At 48.8% G+C, this 19,221-nt stretch overlaps 10 protein-coding genes across 13 annotated transcripts; 3 read left to right on the top strand and 7 right to left on the bottom strand.

Moving 5' to 3' along the window:
- The first annotated feature begins 227 nt into the window (after nt 1–227).
- Nucleotides 228–1,246, top strand: FOXG_12252 (carbonic anhydrase). The gene is made up of 3 exons (XM_018392000.1): nt 228–576; nt 631–808; nt 857–1,246. The coding sequence occupies exons 1-3, from the start codon at nt 485–487 to the stop codon at nt 1,082–1,084; spliced, it is 498 nt and encodes a 165-aa protein (XP_018250763.1). The 5' UTR covers nt 228–484; the 3' UTR covers nt 1,085–1,246.
- Nucleotides 1,247–1,368: 122 nt separating this feature from the next.
- Nucleotides 1,369–3,376, bottom strand: FOXG_12251 (uncharacterized protein; the record flags this gene model as incomplete). The annotated part of the gene is made up of 6 exons (XM_018391999.1): nt 1,369–1,654; nt 1,716–1,777; nt 1,835–2,185; nt 2,239–3,007; nt 3,095–3,166; nt 3,216–3,376. 6 exons carry the CDS (start codon nt 3,374–3,376, stop codon nt 1,369–1,371), a joined length of 1,701 nt encoding a protein of 566 aa, XP_018250762.1.
- An 806-nt stretch (nt 3,377–4,182) lies between these two features.
- FOXG_12250 (uncharacterized protein) lies at nt 4,183–6,624 on the bottom strand (the record flags this gene model as incomplete). The annotated part of the gene is made up of 5 exons (XM_018391998.1): nt 4,183–5,504; nt 5,553–5,640; nt 5,690–6,097; nt 6,145–6,244; nt 6,292–6,624. The coding sequence occupies 5 exons, from the start codon at nt 6,622–6,624 to the stop codon at nt 4,289–4,291; spliced, it is 2,145 nt and encodes a 714-aa protein (XP_018250761.1). The 3' UTR covers nt 4,183–4,288.
- A 550-nt stretch (nt 6,625–7,174) lies between these two features.
- On the bottom strand, nt 7,175–7,756 carry FOXG_20697 (uncharacterized protein; the record flags this gene model as incomplete). The annotated part of the gene is made up of 1 exon (XM_018400996.1): nt 7,175–7,756. One exon carries the CDS (start codon nt 7,754–7,756, stop codon nt 7,175–7,177), a length of 582 nt encoding a protein of 193 aa, XP_018250760.1.
- Nucleotides 7,757–7,859: 103 nt separating this feature from the next.
- On the bottom strand, nt 7,860–8,566 carry FOXG_20696 (uncharacterized protein; the record flags this gene model as incomplete). The annotated part of the gene is made up of 2 exons (XM_018400995.1): nt 7,860–8,431; nt 8,503–8,566. The coding sequence occupies 2 exons, from the start codon at nt 8,564–8,566 to the stop codon at nt 7,860–7,862; spliced, it is 636 nt and encodes a 211-aa protein (XP_018250759.1).
- Nucleotides 8,567–8,898: 332 nt separating this feature from the next.
- Nucleotides 8,899–10,171, bottom strand: FOXG_12249 (hydroxyacylglutathione hydrolase; the record flags this gene model as incomplete). Its single annotated transcript, XM_018391997.1, has 10 exons — nt 8,899–8,920; nt 8,977–9,059; nt 9,108–9,134; nt 9,193–9,327; nt 9,383–9,474; nt 9,528–9,741; nt 9,795–9,828; nt 9,884–9,955; nt 10,006–10,093; nt 10,147–10,171. 10 exons carry the CDS (start codon nt 10,169–10,171, stop codon nt 8,899–8,901), a joined length of 792 nt encoding a protein of 263 aa, XP_018250758.1.
- A 435-nt stretch (nt 10,172–10,606) lies between these two features.
- On the top strand, nt 10,607–13,523 carry FOXG_12248 (uncharacterized protein). Its single transcript, XM_018391996.1, has 2 exons — nt 10,607–10,837; nt 10,891–13,523. Exons 1-2 carry the CDS (start codon nt 10,745–10,747, stop codon nt 12,973–12,975), a joined length of 2,178 nt encoding a protein of 725 aa, XP_018250757.1. The 5' UTR covers nt 10,607–10,744; the 3' UTR covers nt 12,976–13,523.
- Nucleotides 13,082–15,686, bottom strand: FOXG_12247 (primary-amine oxidase; the record flags this gene model as incomplete). Its single annotated transcript, XM_018391995.1, has 7 exons — nt 15,138–15,686; nt 14,514–15,079; nt 14,357–14,460; nt 14,097–14,302; nt 13,930–14,047; nt 13,508–13,882; nt 13,082–13,455 (listed from the first exon to the last, which is right to left on the bottom strand). The coding sequence occupies exons 1-7, from the start codon at nt 15,441–15,443 to the stop codon at nt 13,082–13,084; spliced, it is 2,049 nt and encodes a 682-aa protein (XP_018250756.1). The 5' UTR covers nt 15,444–15,686.
- Nucleotides 15,687–16,177: 491 nt separating this feature from the next.
- On the bottom strand, nt 16,178–17,467 carry FOXG_12246 (uncharacterized protein). Of its 4 annotated transcripts, XM_018391991.1 has the most exons (5): nt 17,363–17,467; nt 17,277–17,305; nt 16,795–17,219; nt 16,471–16,738; nt 16,178–16,420 (listed from the first exon to the last, which is right to left on the bottom strand). In XM_018391991.1, exons 1-5 carry the CDS (start codon nt 17,407–17,409, stop codon nt 16,245–16,247), a joined length of 945 nt encoding a protein of 314 aa, XP_018250752.1. In that variant the 5' UTR covers nt 17,410–17,467; the 3' UTR covers nt 16,178–16,244. The 4 variants fall into 4 exon arrangements, with proteins under 4 accessions (XP_018250752.1, XP_018250753.1, XP_018250754.1 ...); XM_018391992.1 differs by having other exon boundaries at nt 17,277–17,467; XM_018391993.1 differs by having other exon boundaries at nt 16,178–16,738; nt 17,363–17,461.
- Nucleotides 17,468–17,730: 263 nt separating this feature from the next.
- Nucleotides 17,731–19,017, top strand: FOXG_12245 (3-hydroxybutyrate dehydrogenase). The gene is made up of 2 exons (XM_018391990.1): nt 17,731–18,229; nt 18,283–19,017. Exons 1-2 carry the CDS (start codon nt 17,927–17,929, stop codon nt 18,949–18,951), a joined length of 972 nt encoding a protein of 323 aa, XP_018250751.1. The 5' UTR covers nt 17,731–17,926; the 3' UTR covers nt 18,952–19,017.
- Nucleotides 19,018–19,221: the final 204 nt, after the last annotated feature.

Genomic DNA, 19,221 nt, shown 5'->3' with positions numbered 1-19,221 from the left:
AGACAGGTATAAGCGGCGATGAGGTATGAAGGGCGTCGGCGACAGGTTCACCTTGCAACTGATTCCAACGCAGCCTTCTTACAAATAGACAACGCCTAAAATACCGAGACTTGTCCGACATGACCTGACTTCTGATGAGATTTTTCACTACTCAGTGTCATTTACCCAATTCCGTGGCCCTCGGGGACCTCCAACTCACTATTACCTTACATAGCCATCAAATCGACTTCGGAATGTCAATCAATCATCATCGCGCCAAGTCAAACACCATCATTCTGACACGTGAGATTGCGACATATACCCCGCGGATGGTGATGGAGCCGTATGCCTAAACTGGAAAGGAGCGCCGATGGTATAACGTTAGTGTAACATGCGTATTCAACAAGTATAAAAGGTTTTATACAGATGCCACCGATTCCGATTCGAAATATCCAAATACAAAACAAACCGAACCTCACCAAGCCTTTTATCAACTCACTCAAGCATGTCTTCTTCAATCGTCTCAGAGTATGAGGCTGCGAATGAGCAGTATGCCGCAGCCTTCAACAAGGGAGATCTCGCCCTGCCTCCATCTCGGTATGTTCTCTGAATGATACAAGATATGCAAACAAAACAACTAATCAATCGTAGTCACGTCGCTGTCATTGCCTGCATGGATGCTCGTCTCGACCCAGCTCAGGTCCTCGGGATCGAGCTCGGCTCCGCTCACGTAATCCGTAACGCTGGCGGTCGAGCTGCAGATGCTCTCCGCTCCGTCATCATTTCACAGCAGCTCCTTGGAACCCGTGAGATCGTTATTGTCCATCACGTATGTATCTCCTGTTCAATAACGGAATGATAAACTAACAAGGCTTAGACCGACTGCGGTATGCTCACCTTCTCTGATTTGGATCTCAAGACAAAGGTGCGTAAGGATCTAGGTGAAGACGTCGATCACATTGCTTTCCTCCCTTTCGGAGACCTTGAGCAGAGTGTCCGCGACGATATCGCTTTCTTGAAGAAGAGCCCTCTGGTTCTGGATGTTCCTATCACGGGCTACATCTATGATGTCAAGTCCGGCAAGATCAACAAGGTTGATGCTTAGATTCAGCCAGTGAAGTGGGATCGTTGGGAGTTAGGGTGTTAGTGGAGTGAGCTGTTTGGAGATGATACCAGATCGTGGCGTTGTGAGGCTGTGTTCAAGATGATATCAGAGAGAGTTCAGATAGTAGTTTATTATTATCTTCTTGTAAGGAGACTTGATGACCGTGATAGGGCCAAAAGATCCAAATCCAGAAAGGTAAAGTCAGCCCAGCAGGCTTGTAGTCGAAGTATAACAAAAGGAATGTGACAAATGAGACAGTAGGTATATGATCCATGATAGATCCATCACTGGTCGACATGAAGATCTTCAATAATCTTGTCGGCGGCTGCAAGAGCGAAACAAGCAGCAGTGAGTGTAGGGTTACAAGCATTCTGGGTAGGAATGACACCGCATCCTCCAAGAACAAGGTCATTAACACCCCAGGCTTTACCGTTCTTGTTGACAACACTGTCAGCTGGCGTGCTTCCTGCGCGGTATGTGCCGCAGATATGAAGGGCGGAACCGGGAGCAAGATACTTGGGCTCTGCACCAGGAAGAAAGCCGCCAAGCTTTCTAGCCACCTCAATCATACTGAGAAAAAGGAGTTAGAGATCAGTGCTGAGCTATTTATAAACGCAGCGGAGGGGCTTACTCTGTGATCATTCGCTTGCAACGCTCATCGGCCTCCTCGTCCAAGACAAAGTTGAAGGTTGGCTGTTTCAGAAGGTCAGCCAAAACACTCAACGTATGATAAGACTTGGTTCCACTCACCTGAGGCATTCCAAACTGGTCCTTTGTCTTGTTAGAGAATGTGACGTAGTTTTCTTGGTCAGGTTTCATGTAGCCAAACCAGCGCAGATCGACTACAAGGCGTTGATCGATGTTGGATGGAACCTCTCCATATCCGAAGGCATCTCGGTGAATCTGAGTGTGCCAGGGATATTTCTCGGACAGCGGGAAATAAACCTGAGGGTCTGGGTCGTTGAAAGGGAAGGGAAGGGGATCATTTCCATGACTTTCTCTGTGCGCTTTGACGACGTCTTCGCCCTCGACACTGTTGACCAATTTCCTATCAAGAACGACTTGACAGAAGGCCATCGGCTGCTCAGTCAGGTAGTGGCCCTGAGAAATGTGTCTATTAGCTCGCATTCCGGCTATACGGCAGGGAATCTTACCAAAGCTGGAAGTCTTGGCTTTAGTCCAGACTTGTGGAGAATACCTGGAGTGAGAACAGCCCCAGCACAAACAACATACTTCTTGGCGTGGATGTAGTACTGCTGGTTCGCTTCAAGGTCATTGATCAAAGCCCAAGCAATTTGACCATCGGGATCCAGTTCCAACTTGTCGCACTGAGTGTTGGGTCTCATGTCGAAGAGCCGTTCCTCGCCCTTGTAAAAGTACTCAGGCTTAGAGAGTTCCCCAAGAATGGTAGCAGTGCAAGACCACTCGACGTATTCCTTGTTATCGTGCTTTCGCTTACAAGCCAGCGGCATGCTCTTCATCTCACGATCGGGGTAGGCCTCAGTAAGGACACGCTTAACCAGCTTCTGGCGGACAGAGTCGTCAAAAGCATCGTCGGTCTTGGTAAAGAGCTTCTCGGCCCGGCCATAGAGAGTGTTCCACTCGCCATCGCTGAAAAGGTCAGAGCGCTCGATTCCCTTGTGCTGTCGAGGAGTGCAGCATGTCCAGTGAGATCCCATACCACCGACGACACGAGTCGCAGCTGCGGCGGGAAGGTTGCCGTAAGATTTCTGGTCTGGGTTCTGGCCATTGAGGACGTAGGCCGAGTCAGTGGGTCTTTTTATTTTAGCATAGTCCCTATCATGAGAGTGCATTACCCTACCGAGGAGCCCAGGAGGCCGGTTCCATGACAGGTCGCGCCGTGTTAGTTGGCACAGAGAGTGGGTGCAGTTCTCCCTAGGCACACTATGAGTTAAAGTCTCGCTAGAAGGTCAAGTTAATATACCTTGACAGTGCTAAATGCGATATTAGTCTTTGACAGCCCTACGATATTGGCTGGGATGAACTTACTTGGTGAACAAGCTGATATCCTTCTGAACCGCAACGCTGTTCTTCTTATGATCACCGATGCGTCGAGTTTCTCTGATTCACTGTGAGCCTCTATGTATATCTTCATGTTGAAATAACTCACTGCTGGCCGATATCGATCATCGTAACCTTGATGCCTTTCTTGACAAGGGTATGGGCGAAGGTGGCACCGATTGGGCCAGAGCCGACAATGAGAACATCAGTCTCTTCCCAACGAACGGCGTCGCTAGCAGAGCTAGGACTGGGGATAGGCTTATGGACCATGATTGCAAAAGAGTGACTGAAAAGAGTGACGAAAGGCTGTAAAGAGTACTTTGAAGAGTCTAAAGAGCTGAAGTTGGTCCATAGTGAGGCTGGGAACAGCCTTCTTATAGATTTCAACTATCATCCGTCGGAATGCTTCCCTCGTGATGTTCTCCAACCAGACATAGAATATCAAGACCTACGCCCAGCTGAAAATGTGATTGAGGGGTAAGAGTCGTCACATATCCGAGGACTCCGTCGTACTGGTGCTTCAAAAGACCTTACAGTGAAAAGCGAGACTGTTGAGAAACCCATATCTATCTTCCCTTTGCAAGTGAATCCAATCCTTCCTATCGTCCGGGAAACTCGAGCCATTTATACAATCTTCTCCGGAAAGAAGCTCCTAGGGCAATGCCAAGGATACCGGGGGCTGGCTGAAAGGTGAAACATTATGCAAAGAAAGCTGGTGGAGATTACGGACCGAGCCAGAACATTCCGAATGGTATTTTCCCCAGGATCCTAGTGCAGGCCAGCCTGAAATTGGCATCACCTATTGGCCTAGGATATGAACCATGTATAGAGTATTGCACGTGGTTTATCTTCATCAACTTCAGCTGTGGCGCAAAGGCTTCTGGGGGCTTGAACATCTTAGACAGACTTTACCCAACCAATACTGTATTTGAGACGTCCGGAATGATGTTGTGAGGACCAAGCGGTGGGCAAAGGGTAGGAGCCAGGTCAAGAATCTACTCTTGCAAAGGAAATCCTGGAATAAGAACTTTTGATAGTATTGACAAGTTAAAGGAAAATTTCCTTACACAAAATTACCATAGAGCTCATAAGACCTAACCCAGACCATTATGCCATGATCCAAATATCCTTCAAAGGAGTGATCAAAGTTGCCTCAATGGCAAATCGTAATAAAGACTATCACTAGGTTTGTTTCCGATTCTGGTAGATAGGATTGGTGGTGAATCCCAAGTTCAGACTCTGCCAATTCCACAGCATAGCAAGATCACCCAGCTCAGCCTCAGAGATTGTCTGCCATCCCATCTCGAACTGGGGCTGCTCAGCAGTGAAGCTCTGCATGCTACTGGTAATATCGTCAGGCCAGGACTGCCCATTTGGCGCAGTGGGGTTCATCTGCTGAGCGTAGGCGTAGTTCTGGAACTGATGGTCCTGAACATCCTGAGGAAACGGCATTAAAGGCTGCTGACCAGCCTGCATTTTGCCAGGAACTACTGGAGGCGGGTTGTTGTAAGGTTGGTATTGGGGGAGAACATGCTGCACAGGTTGAGCCAACACCTGTACCGGAGCTGGTGCGATTTGGGCTAGCTGGGAGCTTGGCAGTCCGGCGGCTGCAGGAACAGGAATAGCACCATTACTCCCAGGTGGTTGATCGAATCGACGCTTCTTATGAGCATCAGCAGCCTGCATCCCGGCGGTCGACGGCAGTTTCTTAATCAGCCGTCGTAACACGTCATAGGGAGCTTTGGCTGTGTTAGTAGCGGTACGCAGCTTCTTCAGAGTCGCGAAGGCTCTAGCGATAGAGCCGATGACTTCTTCGCGACGTGGCACGATACCGTCTTCAGCGTGAATAATGACAGAGCACAGAAGAGCCGCTGTGTCGAAGATACAGAATGGCACAAAGTGGAAGGTTGTATCTCTAGTCCATACGTACTCAAAGAACCGGTGAACAGCTTCCATGAGACGAAGGGCATAGCCAATGCCTGTCTCACGAAACTCGAGATCAATAGCAGGTGCCGTTGACTTCTTCATAGACTTGGCCATGTATCCTCTGAAGGGGCCAAGAGCAATGGAGAGGGTGCAAGTATGCATGTAGTGGCGGTGCAAAGCAATCCACGGCAGATCCTCGTTAGCAGGGGTATTGGGATGATCCAGAGCATACTCTGGCGGGAAAGTCTTCATGAAGCCTTCCAAGATGGCCTGGTAGTCCCGGATTTCATCAGGCTCAGTCAGAATCTTTGGTGGACCAAAGCGTTTGAATATGAGGCTGACAAGTTCGGACTGAAGCTTGAGATGCAGCATGGGAGAAGCTGGATAGTCTTCGAGGGTAAGACTTGGAAGACCGACGTCACATTCCGCGCGGTCGATGAGCATTGGACGAGCCAACAGTGATGAAACAAGCCTGTATCTAATTAGTATGCACGGAGTTCAGTTTGCAGGAAGTACCTACCAGTCCCAGGAATCAACGATACACCATAGACGTCTCTTCATCTCCAGCTCAAACCCTGGCAGTTGGTCTTCGGGCTTTTTATGAAGATCTGGACAGTAGTCAGCACTACGCTACTCAGTCACTGACCATCGACTTACTGATCATCTGGGCTTCTCGTACAACAGCACCCAAAACTTGCCAGCACTCTGCAAACCGCGCCTCAGCCTTGAACCAGTAGCACGAATGCAAGAGGTACTGGACTGTGTAAACATGCCCGTGGCCAACAGGGATGGCGCTGTGAAGCTCTCGAGCAGCATCGTGATACTTCTGCGTCAGTTCCTTGACAGATTCACCAACATCACTTTCGATCTTGGCTCGGAGTTGGCCATCAACATGCTGCACGGAACAAGCGCAGACCATGAGTAACAAGCACGTCCATTGAACACCGCAAGGTCGACCTTTGGTGTAGTCATCCCACCAGCGGGCATACTCGTTGCTAAAGTAGGGTGGGTAGACGATGTAATAGTAAAAGTTGACGACATCAAGAAAGCTCTGGACTAGGGAATCTGCTAACTGTAAGATGACTATCACGCGACAGTATTGGTGGTCTTACCAACGACGTGTCTTGGGGGTAACACGTCCAAAGCTCGCTTCAGTTGGGCGCTGTTCTTTGGGTTAAGCCTGTACTGCTCAGAAGGCTTTATACTTCCTGACTGTACGATGTGAGCAAACACGCGACAGCGAAGAGGGGAAGACTTACGTTCTGATCAAGCTTTGTCAACAAATGAAGGCGACTGTATCCAATCGCTTCCAAAACATCACCAACATCCGAATCACTCTCGTCACCCTCTCCCGCCTGATCTCTCTTTCTTTTCACCTCAACAGAAGCCGACCAAGCATCGTCACCGGAGCCAACCTTAAAATCGTCCCTGAAACGGCATTGGTCGGCGACTTTTCGCTTCTGGCAGTTGTTACATGGCCATTGACGGTTACATTTCTGCTTCCGTCGATGACACTCTGTACAGGCGGAGCGTAGGAGGGCTTCTGGTTGGGCAATGGCCTCCTGAGAGGACTTCCGAGAATCATCGGGCATGGTGATGTAGGGATGAGTTGGGGGTGCAGAAAAAAGGGCGGGGCATCAGATCTTGGGTTTATCTAGGTTTATGTTTAGTGATCTATGATCGACGGCTAGTCCCGATATAGTAGGGATCCGCGCCGTGTAAGGGTCGAAAAGGAGGCTTCGGAGACGGAATAACGAAAACAAGTGCAATAATGTGTTTCCCTTAGGTGAGGCTTGCTATGTCTCAGTTGTTTGGCTGTACGTTAACGAGAATTCAAGGATGGACCCCTGTTTTTTGATGCAGGGGCTGAGTGAGATTGAGCGTGCAGAGAAGCGACTAGAAAAGAGGGGCAGTTGGCTTTGAGCTGTGAGCAAAACAGGACTGGCCGTCACACAAGTCAATCCACAAAATGATAACGTAGAATCGAATCGTCATTCTCATTCAATACATTATCGTGTCCTGGAATCCTCTCCGATGCACTCTATTGGCGTTTGATTCGAACCCCGCGATCATGTTACACAAATTCAGAACATCATGGCTGGCCTGGTCCAGACGTCTTCCCATAGATCGAACCTTATCTATCTAGTTTATTCTTAGCAGCCAGAATCCAGCATCCTCCCTGTTCTCCAAATACGGCGGAGGGTCGGGATAGGTGTTTACAAAAGGCACATGCATGATATGCAGGCTCCCATCGGAAGCGCACCAGACCTGCTTACAAGATCTTCGAGCCTTCTCCAAGCCGGAATTCACAGGTCGAATATCTTCAGTGATAGTACCGAAAACTTTCTCTGGTAGCGCGAAGGCACACTCTTTAAACTTAGGTCTGCTCTTGACAAACTGCAGCAGCTTGTTGATAATCATATCGTGCGCCTCAGGGTTGGAGATACCACGTTGACTGTACTCCTTCTCAAACGATATGCATAGTCTCCGAAGGTTGGGGAAGCTTGTGCGTGACAACATATCCAGAACAACGCTCAGCTGATCAACATTTAGCTGGAACGGATGAAGTAACCTGCGTATGGCGTTTGTGTGATCATCGTGATGTCCAGCACAAGCTTCATTTTCTCTCTCAAGAGGCCACCTGATTTCGAGAGAAGTGACCGCAGAGAGCCTCTGAGGGAGCACCAGCTGCCCGATACGGGATATCATCGCTTCACCAGACATGGCAATCGTGTTGCTCGAATACAATAAGTCAACCATCTCAGCGTAACTGCCAAGGTCAGTCAGCATTCTGTTCCGGATGTAGCATATTGCTCATTACTGACTTCTAACGACATGAAAGCAGCCAGCTCATCACGCCAATTTTCTGGGGCTCGATATCGCCATGCTTGCAATCATCTTCCCAAAACTCCTGCTGTTCTGCTGCATTTCCTCGTGGCCTGGGCGCCTCTCCCCGATGGCAAATGGAACCAAACCACTGCCAAGACTCGACCTTCTCGTCATCAGATGTATGCTTTTCTCGAAAGGATAAACTCATATGAACACGGCGATCACCAAAGGCCAGTCGCAGTATATCCCGTCGAATATTGGGAGGAAGCTTAAACCATGGCGACTTTTGGAAAAGCGGAACTGGTCTCTGAACCGTCTCACTAGGATCTTCATCCCGGAAGCCTAGTGGCGTCATGGCACGGGGCCGTAAATTAGGCAACAGTGGCATCTCGTTCACATGGTCTTTCCAATGAGGCAGAGAATCGTCCACCTCATCAGGCCACCAGTAGCACGGCGAAGTTGGTAAAAATGTAGGTGAACTTGGTGTTTCCACCGAACTCGGCGAGGATGGAATGTCTATGTGGTAAAAATCCGACCACTGATGCGGCGAGAGATACTGTTCTTCTTCTTCTATCTGTCTCAGTGTTTCTGCTCCAGCCTGATCTCGTCCGGCGAAGGACAAGAATTGCACAGCGACAAACCTGCTTCCACCGTTTCCGGCTGCTCTGGGCCTGGGACCCGGCCCGTCTCTGAAGAATCATCCATTGTTGCTCCTTAGCGAAATGTGATGATGGAAGAGGAAAAAGAAAAATGATGACGGTTGTTGCCTGCCGCGTTTCATATGTTAATCGGAGAGCTTACGGTGCACGTGCATTATCCTGCCAATGGCAGTTACGTAATCCAACATTTATATCCAAGGCCCATAGGGTAGGTTGAGAGTCTAGGTGAAATTTTGACGAGATGGAGAATATGCAGATCATATGACCAGAAGTAAGAGGAGCTGTTAAAGATGCATTGTAGATTTGGACAGAAGATCGACAGATCATTGTTTGATGCAGTGCCCCTAACTGTATACGTATCCGATGGGATCTCATGCATCACAGCTTCGGCTCAGGTTCTCTGCCAAGAGTCAGCCAAAATACTCTCGTCTCGAATGTCAGATCATAATTTCTCACTTGTACTCATTCTTCATCTCTCTAAGCTTCTCCATAACGCTAACTGGATCTGTCTCTCCAGTCGCCCTCTGGATGTCGGGATCCTATTTGGTCAGCGCTGAATTCTTACTCTTGTTGATGTGAGGCCTTACATCCAGTCTCATGAATACATTATGTTGCTAAACAATAAATATCAGTCAAGTGCTTTCAATCAACCCCATAGGATTTCTGCGCGACCTTTTCATGTCCGATCGTGTACTTGCCCACTGTGACAGGGTTTGCCTCAGAGAAGCTCAGAAGCTGCTGCACTGGTTCGCTCTGTGATACAGAGATTGCGAACTTGGCATTGCTTCGAGTATACTCATGACCGGGCTGTGTTCGTCAGTCTAATTCCTATACAAGGTTGAAACTGAATAGGGTAACTTACAAAGACGACCGTATCGTCTGGAAGTGATGCAAGATGCTTGTTCAGCGCCACGTGCATCTCCTCTGCAGTCCCCTCAAAGAACCTCCCGCATCCTGTCATGTCTCTGTGAGCAAACTATATTTCTCCCAGACTTTGGGCAACTAACCGCCAGTGAACAAGGTGTCGCCTGTAAAAACTGCCTTTTGATCCCCATCTTGGAAGAAGAAACAGATACTATCCTGCGTATGACATGGCGTATGTATACTAGTTATCGCGATGTTCCCAAGCTTGAAAGTCTCACCATGACTTGGAGTTTTCGTGACTCCTTCGCAGTCCTTGCCTCCGATAACGTCAAGTTTGAGGTTAATTAGTGCAGCTAGCTAAGTCTTCTCGTTAGTCCGCACAGTCGAAAGAGCCACGATACGATACATACGATCTCTTCGTTACCGCCAGCGTGATCCCAATGGCTAGATGATATTAGTTCGAAGTACTGTTACACAGCGTTGACTGTCGATGACTGACTGGTGAGTGTTTACTACAGCGACAAGATTGAGTTTGTTGGACTGAATAGCAGCAATGAGAACCGGAGCAACCCTGGAGACCTTGTCAGCTGGGTTCTAAGTAAATCCAGATCAAGCGCTTACTCTCCAGGATTTGCAGGGTCTATAATCAGAGCGTCGCGACTCTCATCATCGACAACCAAATAAGCCCAGTTATCATTGCTTCCCCACCCTGCTAAGAATCAGCGACAAGAAGGAGCAGGTAATCATTGAGCTGTCACATACACATGGGTATCGGTTGGATAAACATGTTGCACAAATGTTTGGCTTGATAAGATAAGAGATACAAGGTGATGATGTTATTTCCAAGCAATAGTTTAGTGGTCTAAGTCATTTATAGTCTCTATAATATGTGCCCCTCCTGCTGAGCTTGTGACGAAATTGCATCCATTCAGCCGAGGTAATTAGAACAAAAGAGGGAATTTTTACAGAGGGGTTTAGGGCGAGGCGACGCACTTCCGCCCCCGTCAGTGCCGGGCCAGGATGTGAGTGATTGAGCCAAAAGTGATTGGTGTTCCAGGCTTATCAGCCGCTACTGAACTTTAACTGTCAGCGCAGCCAACCGCTAATCTTCAGAGGCACGACCCCTGAAACACTTATCTTCATCCGGTATAAGAGGCACTGTTAGGTAATCAGTCACAGGGTCGAGCCTGGCATTTTGCGGGGTAAGACCGCTGAATCTCAACTTTTACCGATCCTTATCTTGGACTTGAATTGACAGAATCCAACGATCGTCACCTGGTGACAATATTCATCATTAAGTTGCTCTCATCGTTATCCCGGGTCGACAAATAGCAATATCGGGAATCTCATCTTTTTCTAAATGCTCCTTGTTTATCAGATGCCTCCTCAGCAATCCAGTCAAGGCCGAGTTGCCCGATCCAGGGGCGGTTGCGTAACATGCAGGTCAAAACATGTAGGCATCGGAACTATCCCCGTACTTTGAATGTGTACTCATCCATTTTTTAGGCAAAATGCGACGAAGCAAAACCAACTTGCAAGTCATGCGCTGCACGTGGTCAGAAATGCGGTGGATACCGGTTGGATGTTCGATGGTCTACCAAGCATGAGAAGCGCACTCGACAGCCTCAATCGCGACCTCGTCAGTCGCGAACAGAGGGTTCACCTTCGGCGCGGTCCACGGAGGCTCAACCAGACACACATTCTCAGATCTCATATCGATCAGAGAGTGCGTCTGTAGCTGGTAGAAACTCTATAAGTTCGGCAGCAGCGATTGTTCCCAATGATTTTGACCCAGCTGCAAGCGCGTCTGTCTTTCACCTCAACGGCATTGTGTCACCCTTGTTCCCGATGTCTACAGACGGTGACTTCTTCTCAAATCAATTGGAACAAGAACACGAGGAAGCAAGCCATCCTTTCAGTGGCACCGACAGCGAAAATCACGACGCTTACTCCCTATCAAACATGACGTCCTCCGTATCCCCCTTGCAGTGGGGAGACGATTTCTTAGGGTCTGCTCAAAGTGACAACGACCTAGTTTCAGCTTCAGAAACCCTCTCAATTCCAGTTGGTAATATGGCCCTTGAATTCAACATGCCCTTACCGACAGTCGACCCTGGCAGACTGACATTCGAAATGACACCAAACGCAATCACATATACGCCATCTGTGCTCATCGAGTACTGGTTTCGCCATGTCTGTTCTCTGTGGTCCAATTACGATTCTGATGTCAACCTCAACCGGACTATTGCTGCCGCTCTATGGTCTAACTGCGAGCTCGTTTATCTAAGTTTACAGGCAATGTCGGCCGCGCACCTGTCCGCCAAAGTACCAATGATGCGGCAGACATCGATAACGAACATGAAGGCGGCGGCCGAAATCATGAGAGCTGACTTGCATACTGTCAAGTCGCACCAACTCTTCAATTCAGTACCTACAAGTCTCTTGTTCTCCCTGATGGGAATTGGAACCAGCATCTGCTGGCTCAATGCCACTCAGCTGGGATTACCATTTCTCTGCGAAGCGAAAGCCATCCTTCATGCTGTCAACAAAAACAAGCACGCATTATCCGAAGAACAGCGGCAATTGCTATCCTTCTTTAATAAGAGTTGGCTCTACTGCGAAATGCTATTGTCGATGGTGACATCGAGCTGTAGAAGCTTACAGAAAATGGAAGAAATGGGTGACGTCGAGGAAGCAGTTCCTGCCAGTGCGCCTGTGACGGCAGACCCAGTTGAACAGGTTCCGCATCCGTGGACTGGGGTCTCAAGCGACAGCTATAAAATGTTCATGCGGGCAATGAAACTTTGCCACAAATTCAGACGCAAAATCCGGAAACCACAAGACATGTTTGCGTCAGCCAACATCAGCGCTGCCATGCAGCTCATTGAAGAAGCTGCCGTGGTAGAGAAGCAGACTTGCGATCTCGATGTGGAATGCCGCGAGACAATTGGAGAGACGAATGACAAGAAGACGCCTAATCAACACCTCTTCAACGTTGCCGAAGCTTACCGTCAATCAACCCTGTTGCAATTGTACCAGACGTTTCCAGAACTCATCGTAAGACGACACGAGCTGGATCAATCACAGGCGAAAGATGCCCAAGCCTTGTGGGATAACTGGATCACCCCAATCGCTCTGAACTTGGTGAGCATACTGAAACTGTTACCTACAGACTCGGGTAGCAAAATGACCCAGCCACTACTCTGCGTCTCGGCCAGCACTGGACTCAGGCGAAAACATATTGAAGTCAAGGCCACTACTCCCAGAGATGTTCCCTTCAGCCAAGATGCCAGTCTGGAGGATTGCGACATGATACATTACCTTGACTTCGCTGGCCTTCACGATGAGCTGCCAGAGGAGTCAGAGCCAGAGCCAGATCCAGATGCAAATGCGGGAATCATGGCTGCCAGACAATTTCTTCACGAGCGTCTGGAGACGTTGAAGACCGTCCTCCCCCCAAAGCCAGTGGCAGTAGCGCAAGATTTGACCAAAGCTATCTGGCAAGCTTATGACACGGAACAGTGCGCGAAGTATGCGACGCATTGGATAGATGTGATGGATAGTCGGAATTTGAAGTCGAATTGGGGATAGTGTGGTCCAATATGTATTTATAATGATATGATTGTCCTTTACATTCGAAACCAGATAATCCTGTATCGCGTACAACATCCTTCCTTCAATACATATTCCCAATATTTTACAGCTTAGGTGGCTTGCAGCACGAAGAGTCACTCATAGCCGCCAGCTTGCTAACCTTATCAGTTGTATCAAATCCAGCCTTCTTAGCAGCCACTTCACTGGGAGTGATTGAGTAAGAAGGAGGCACGTCCATGACAGGGTTGCAGGTGAAGAAGTGACGGGGTCTGAGCAAGAGTGTAATCGGCTCAGCGGGCATAACTGGGAAATCCTCTGGAGCGGGGAAATGCGTGATACCGAACGTGTGCCAGAGGACGATATCAGTATTAGCGACGCTCTTAGTACCGTCACCAACCCAAGCCCCGAGGCCTCTGGATGGCTCACCGGAGGTCTGAGCGACGTGGTTGCCAGCGGCCCAGAGCTCATCATCCGCATCTGAAAATGGTCAGCATGATGCATAGATACGTAAGGATGGAGAATGTCTTACACTTCGTCACATGAACAGCATGACGAGCAAAGAAGGCTCTCTTCCATACAAGAGAACCCTCCTTGGGCATCAAGTTCGGCACGTCTCGGCTCACAAGCTTGTACGAGACAGGCTTGCCACTCTCAGAATTGAGCTTGTTCTCATTGACAATGTCCCAGGAGCGAGATGTAGCACCATTGTAGTCAGTGATAGATTGGCCAGTCGTCTCGAGTCTGGTGCGCTTAGCATAGAAGGCGTTGCCGTAGAGGTTTTCTGGGCTGCCAACTGGGGCATCCGAAGGTACAGCATCAACCATGTGGACCGTGTTCTCGTGTCCGTCGACACTGGGGTTGATACGGAGAAGGAATAGATGCTGATGGTTATGGGCGTTGACACCTTGGTAAGGTTAGTCTGAAGGTCGTAACCGTCATTGGAAAACTTACCTTTCTTGACTTGCGTTCCGTAGCCTTGCAGGTCCTCACCGGGGTTCATAACATAGGTGTTGAGGATACCGGTGAGCTTGATGTCTGGCTGGATGGTACCATCCTGATGGAACACCCACTGTGTTCTGTTAGTAGTCTCCACTTGATACTTGGCAGATGCAACATACTTGAATGGCGTACTCATAGTTGGCAGCAGTGAAGACATGCTGAACGATAAGCTTTCGAGCACGTGTGACGATAGTTGAGTTGTCTCGGAAGTCTGTGTGTTTGAACAGAATGCCATCGTCTTCCTCATGGATACATATGGCATTCTCAATCTTTCTAATCTGACCGGTCTGGGTTGGGAGCTCGGCATCGAGATAATGAATGGCACCTTTACAGTTAGCTTGGTGAACTAGATCAAGCTGAGGAGTGAGAGGCAGCATACCCTTGCAGTCACAGCCAAGTGAGAGACTGTTTGTCAGATATCCGGCACCATACTCGCCCAGATCGAAGGCATGCTTGCGATGATGAGGAGGCTCGGGGTGACCACTAAGTATTGATGTCAGTGTGAGACTTGTCAAAAAGGGCGGATGGCAACGTACTAGGGAACAACCATCTCGGAAAGAGACATGCGATAGAAGATCGGCCTGAAGTTTCCCTTATCGTTGAAGGTAATGTTGTTGAAGACAATACCCTCACGATAATTGAATCCAATATGGAACTTCCAATTCTGCCACTCTAGCTCCCTTCCGTTGACATTGAACGAAACACCCTCCGGCTGGGAGATGTAAATCGGCTTCAAGTCCTTTCTATACCCACCCTCCTTCTGGATATATAAATGATGGTAATCCACGGCCTTGTTTCTCTGAAGAGGTCGTCGAATGCGAGGAATATCAATAGCGATGATCTCCTTCTTCCTGGGATCATAGATCGGGTGGAAGTCAAGGGGATATTGGTATTGGCAGTTATCGACATCTGGGCGGAAGTACATTAGGCCTTGGAATAGGCGTGTGCTGCTACCGTATCGAGGGTCGTGGCTGATGGTCCATGGGTCAGCGTAGACTTTGTGCATCTCGTCTGCGGCGATCCCGCTAATTCGGCATTGTTCGATGACTTGAGGATCTTTGCGACAGGCTTCTTCGACTTCGAGCATTTCTTCGACGATAAGCTGCAAGATGGTCATCAATTAGCCATTTTTCCGATGTGATTCTTGGGGGCGGTCTCACAATAGGCTGTTGTCCTTCAGCGCGCTCCCACTTTGTGATCCTTTGACGCTTCAAATCGACAAGTCCATCGTAAACATGGCCTTTACCCTCTCGTGGATCAATGATGACAACTTCTGCAACACGTCGAGGCCTGGCACCGCTGGAGGGATTGGCAAGCCAGGCAACCATCTCAGCCTTGCGCGGCTCCTGGAGCGTTATGATGTGGAAGTGGACTGCATCGCCATGCTCTTTGCGCACAACAGAGGTAGCCAGGCGGATTTCCTCTCCGCTGAGAGGATCGAAGGGATGAGGGATTGAACCTGACATTATAATGTATATTGATTCAAGATGTTGTGTTTGAACTTGATGCGAGATGCTTCAATTGAGGGCCTTTGGTTGCATCAAATACTTATCCAACAACAGCATGAATGCGACGGACAAACGTAATCTCAACTTGAGAAGTTCCAATCTTTACCTATAATCAGCATGGGCCGATATTTCGGATCTGTAGACCCTTAGCCTGTCTGATCTGAGTGAATTATTGTACGGAATCGGGTGCTCGACACGTTCTACCACGATGGGCAAGCCGTCACCAAGTAAAGCTCCCCTCAGAGCTCTCCACCTCGGCCCCATTCCGTTCAGTGCCAGGAGGGGAACTACCCCGGAAGATGGCTTAAACTTGCATATCTCAACGCTCAACTACAGTACGCAGTAAGGCTAATCAACCCCGCATGCCAGTTGAAGCTTGAGGATAGGCCGGCTACTCAAGCTATTCGACTCGTATGAAGTTCACCCAACTGCTCGCTTCCTTACACTTGCCTAACTCGGTAAGTGCTACCTCGGCAGATGGGAAGGATTAATTGGTTGCAGTACCAAGTCTTAGCGCAAAACCTAGGCTAGAGTTGCCAATCACGGTTAGTAAGTGGCCAGGATTCAACGACAAGCGGGCGGAGATGGCAGACTGGAGAAGCACGTTATAAATTTGACTCAACACTATCATTGTCTTATCATATGTACGAGCAAGGTATGACATGGGGGCAGCAGAGCTCACATTATAATACTTTAGGGCATGGAAAAGAATGAATTCATCTGATGTGGAGGCTGGCTATAGAAACTTAGATCCCTAGTCTAGAAATTTGCTTTGCCAGTAAAGCCTTCGTTCTGCACCAATTCAATCCAATAATTATCAGGGTCAAGAAGAAATGCAACATTCTTCATCTTTCCATCTGTGAGTCTCTTCTTCCACGCAACGTCCAGTCCTTCCAACCGTGCACACGCTGCATCAATATTATCGACAGTAACACCTTTGCAAAGTCAGTTATTTCTACCATAGAAACAAGACGAATTAACTTGCAGATATGACCAAATCCTTGAGGTTGATCGTTTCCATTATGTACTTTTGATATCGCGTTCTCTCCGCCTTGCCAGATGAGAGCGAGTAATCCTTCACGGCGTGGCAAATCTTCTGTTCCGGTGAACGGGCTGGTTGAAGGATACCCTAAAAGAAATGTCTTTGAGTTTCCGTTCTGGCTGTCGAGAGTTTTGGTCAGCTTCATTCCGAGATTCTCTGTGTAGTAGCGAACGGATCGAGTGGCGTCGGTGACTCGCAGGGCGTATTGATTCTACATGAATGTCAGTTCGCGATATTTCATGATTTGAGAGGAGGATGCAGACATACAACACTGAACGAGCCAGGAGGGTTGGAAGCCGTGCTCTTGTTTGGTGACCCCTTCTCAGCGATGCGTATCCAGTAACCGTCTGGATCCAAAGCAATTACCGGCTCGTTCCCGGAGGAGACATCCTGCTGGAACTTGTAACCAGCTTTGGCCAGCGTCTGGTAGGTAGACTGCACATTCGCCACAGACATCGAGATATGGGAGAAGCCGAGATAAGGTTTTTCATTGCCATTGCTCACTCGATAATTGTCATCACTCTCAGTGCCGTAATTGTGAGTGAGCTCGATTAAGCCTTGACGATCGAAGGTGAACTTCCCATGAGACGGTGAACCTGGGCTGTCGACACCAAGGAAGTAAAGATCGAACTTATGCTCAGGAAATGTAAGCTTTTGGACAACGCTAAGGCCAAGAAGCTCGTAAAACTGGACTGTAAGAGGGCTGTTAAGTAAACCCACACGAATTGGTCAATGGTGATTTTACTTACTCGCACTTCTGGGATCCTTCACACGAATCCTATTAGCTTTGGGATAAGTATGCATAGGTCGAGTGAGCGGTCCAAGATGAACTCACATCGCATGATTCAGCTTGTAAGTCTTGGTATCCGTCTTTCGCTCCATGTTGCCGGCTCGAACGGTAGTTAGCGTGGAAAGGCTCGCAACCGGATTTGAGCCTCCTATCCAGGTCTTTAATACTAGAGGTACATGATTGCGTGCTCGTAGAAGAGATGGATGGAAGTATTCAGGCAGCACATACTATTTTCGGTATGGTGAGTCTGGACCACCGTGGGACCAACATCAAGGGGTCCCCCTTCCTGATCAAGCATTCAACTTATCTGTCGGACCCATAGAAAGCTTTGGATCGAGTCCAGTCCAGATAGTGTCACGAGCAGCGTAACTCTGACCCCGCACGGACTGGATGCTATCACCCGCAAAGAGTCTCCAATATACCATGGCTTGTCACAGAAACTTGGCATCGTCAAGAGGATGGCGCTGATGCTTGTGATATCTTGGCACGTTATCGAAAGAGGGTATGAAGGATATCATTCAAATATGTATGAGGGGCTAATCATTCGATTTGCTGTTCTCCGTTGCCACTCAATACTAATCCCCACGAAAGCAAAGGAATACGCAGAACATGTCCCATTCTATCCGAGGCAAAACAGCCATTATTACTGGTGCTGGCAGTGGCATCAACCTCGCATTTGCTGAACAGCTTTTGAATGGCGGATGCAATGTCCTTTTTGCCGACCTCGCTCTGCGACCTGAAGCTCAGAAGCTGGTGGACGCTTATTCTGGCGGAGTCGAAAGCAAGAGCCGAGCTGTTTTCCAGCAGACTGATGTGACTAACTGGACTCATCTCGAGCGAATTTTCGAAAGGGCAGAAGAGGAGTTCGGCGAGATTGACATCGTCTGCCCCGGCGCTGGAGTCTACGAACCGGTATGCACTCCAGGTCTCCAAAGTTAATTGTCACTGACCCAGTGAATATCTAGAGCTTTAGCAGCTTCTGGTATCCTCCTGGAACCCCACAAAGCAAGGATGCCCCCCATGGCGGTCGCTATGCCAGTATCGACATCAACTTGATTCATCCTATCAGGACCACTCAATTGGCGCTGTCTCGTTTCTTGAGATACGAAAAGAAACCTCGCACGATTGTTATTATCTCGAGCACCAACGCCCAAGATACCTGTCCATCTACAGCTATTTATGATGCGACAAAACATGCGATTAGTGGATTCGTGCGCGCGATGGCCAAGATCGACCAAGTCGGCGTCCGTATCGCTGCAGTCGCACCAGGCATCATCAAGACGCCTCTCTTCATGGAGAACCCAGAAAAGCTTGCCATGGTTGATACCAGCAAGGATGTTCTGGTAGAGCCGTCCGAGGTCGCTAGCGTCATGGTCGCTTTGGTTGAGAGAGACAGCATCTGCTCGACCATTAACCAAGCCAGTACAGGACCGCAGGACATCGAGATCAAGAGCGGGTCGATTATTGAAGTTACCAAGAACCGAGCTCGTGCTGTCAACGTATACCACGATCCGGGTCCTTCAGGTGCTGGGGCCATTGGGTCCAACTTTGCCACTTCGGAGTACACTACGTTGGCTTTACTGTTGACTCCGGGATGGGGAGAACCTAGTGTAAAGGCGAGCAGTAATCTCTGATCAGATCATCAGAACAAATTTTCCTTTTAGCATAGTCTCGACCAAATTGACCCATATCAACACTCGTTAGTGCATGTATGGTCCAGTAGTGATCTCTATGAACCTCAATTAAATCCTGATACTAAAGCAGTTGACACACAATCTCAGCTGCTGTTGGTTCGAAAACAAGGGGTTTCCAACGATAAGGTCGGTCGGCCAGCAGGATCATCATGTGTGCAAACTATCGAAGCTGCATCCAGTTTCCCAAGAGAGGCGGTTAGGTCGGAAGTT

This window comes from Fusarium oxysporum, chromosome 13 (genome assembly GCF_000149955.1).
Source record: "Fusarium oxysporum f. sp. lycopersici 4287 chromosome 13, whole genome shotgun sequence".
NCBI classification, from domain to species: Eukaryota; Fungi; Ascomycota; class Sordariomycetes; order Hypocreales; family Nectriaceae; genus Fusarium; species Fusarium oxysporum.
This window is presented reverse-complemented; position numbering and strand designations above follow the sequence as displayed.

Bases quoted from the DNA above. Each gene is read 5' to 3' on its own strand.
- FOXG_12252 (XM_018392000.1), top strand. From the start codon at position 485: ATGTCTTCTTCAATCGTCTCAGAGTATGAGGCTGCGAATGAGCAGTAT. The intron at 577-630 runs GTATGTTCTCTG...AATCAATCGTAG, and splicing joins CTCGCCCTGCCTCCATCTCG to TCACGTCGCTGTCATTGCCT. The intron at 809-856 runs GTATGTATCTCC...AACAAGGCTTAG, and splicing joins AGATCGTTATTGTCCATCAC to ACCGACTGCGGTATGCTCAC.
- FOXG_12248 (XM_018391996.1), top strand. From the start codon at position 10,745: ATGCTCCTTGTTTATCAGATGCCTCCTCAGCAATCCAGTCAAGGCCGA. The intron at 10,838-10,890 runs GTAGGCATCGGA...TCCATTTTTTAG, and splicing joins TAACATGCAGGTCAAAACAT to GCAAAATGCGACGAAGCAAA.
- FOXG_12246 (XM_018391991.1), bottom strand. From the start codon at position 17,409: ATGGAGCGAAAGACGGATACCAAGACTTACAAGCTGAATCATGCGAT. The intron at 17,306-17,362 runs GTGAGTTCATCT...CAAAGCTAATAG, and splicing joins TACAAGCTGAATCATGCGAT to GATTCGTGTGAAGGATCCCA. The intron at 16,421-16,470 runs GCAAGTTAATTC...GACTTTGCAAAG, and splicing joins TCAAGGATTTGGTCATATCT to GTGTTACTGTCGATAATATT.
- FOXG_12245 (XM_018391990.1), top strand. From the start codon at position 17,927: ATGTCCCATTCTATCCGAGGCAAAACAGCCATTATTACTGGTGCTGGC. The intron at 18,230-18,282 runs GTATGCACTCCA...GTGAATATCTAG, and splicing joins GCGCTGGAGTCTACGAACCG to AGCTTTAGCAGCTTCTGGTA.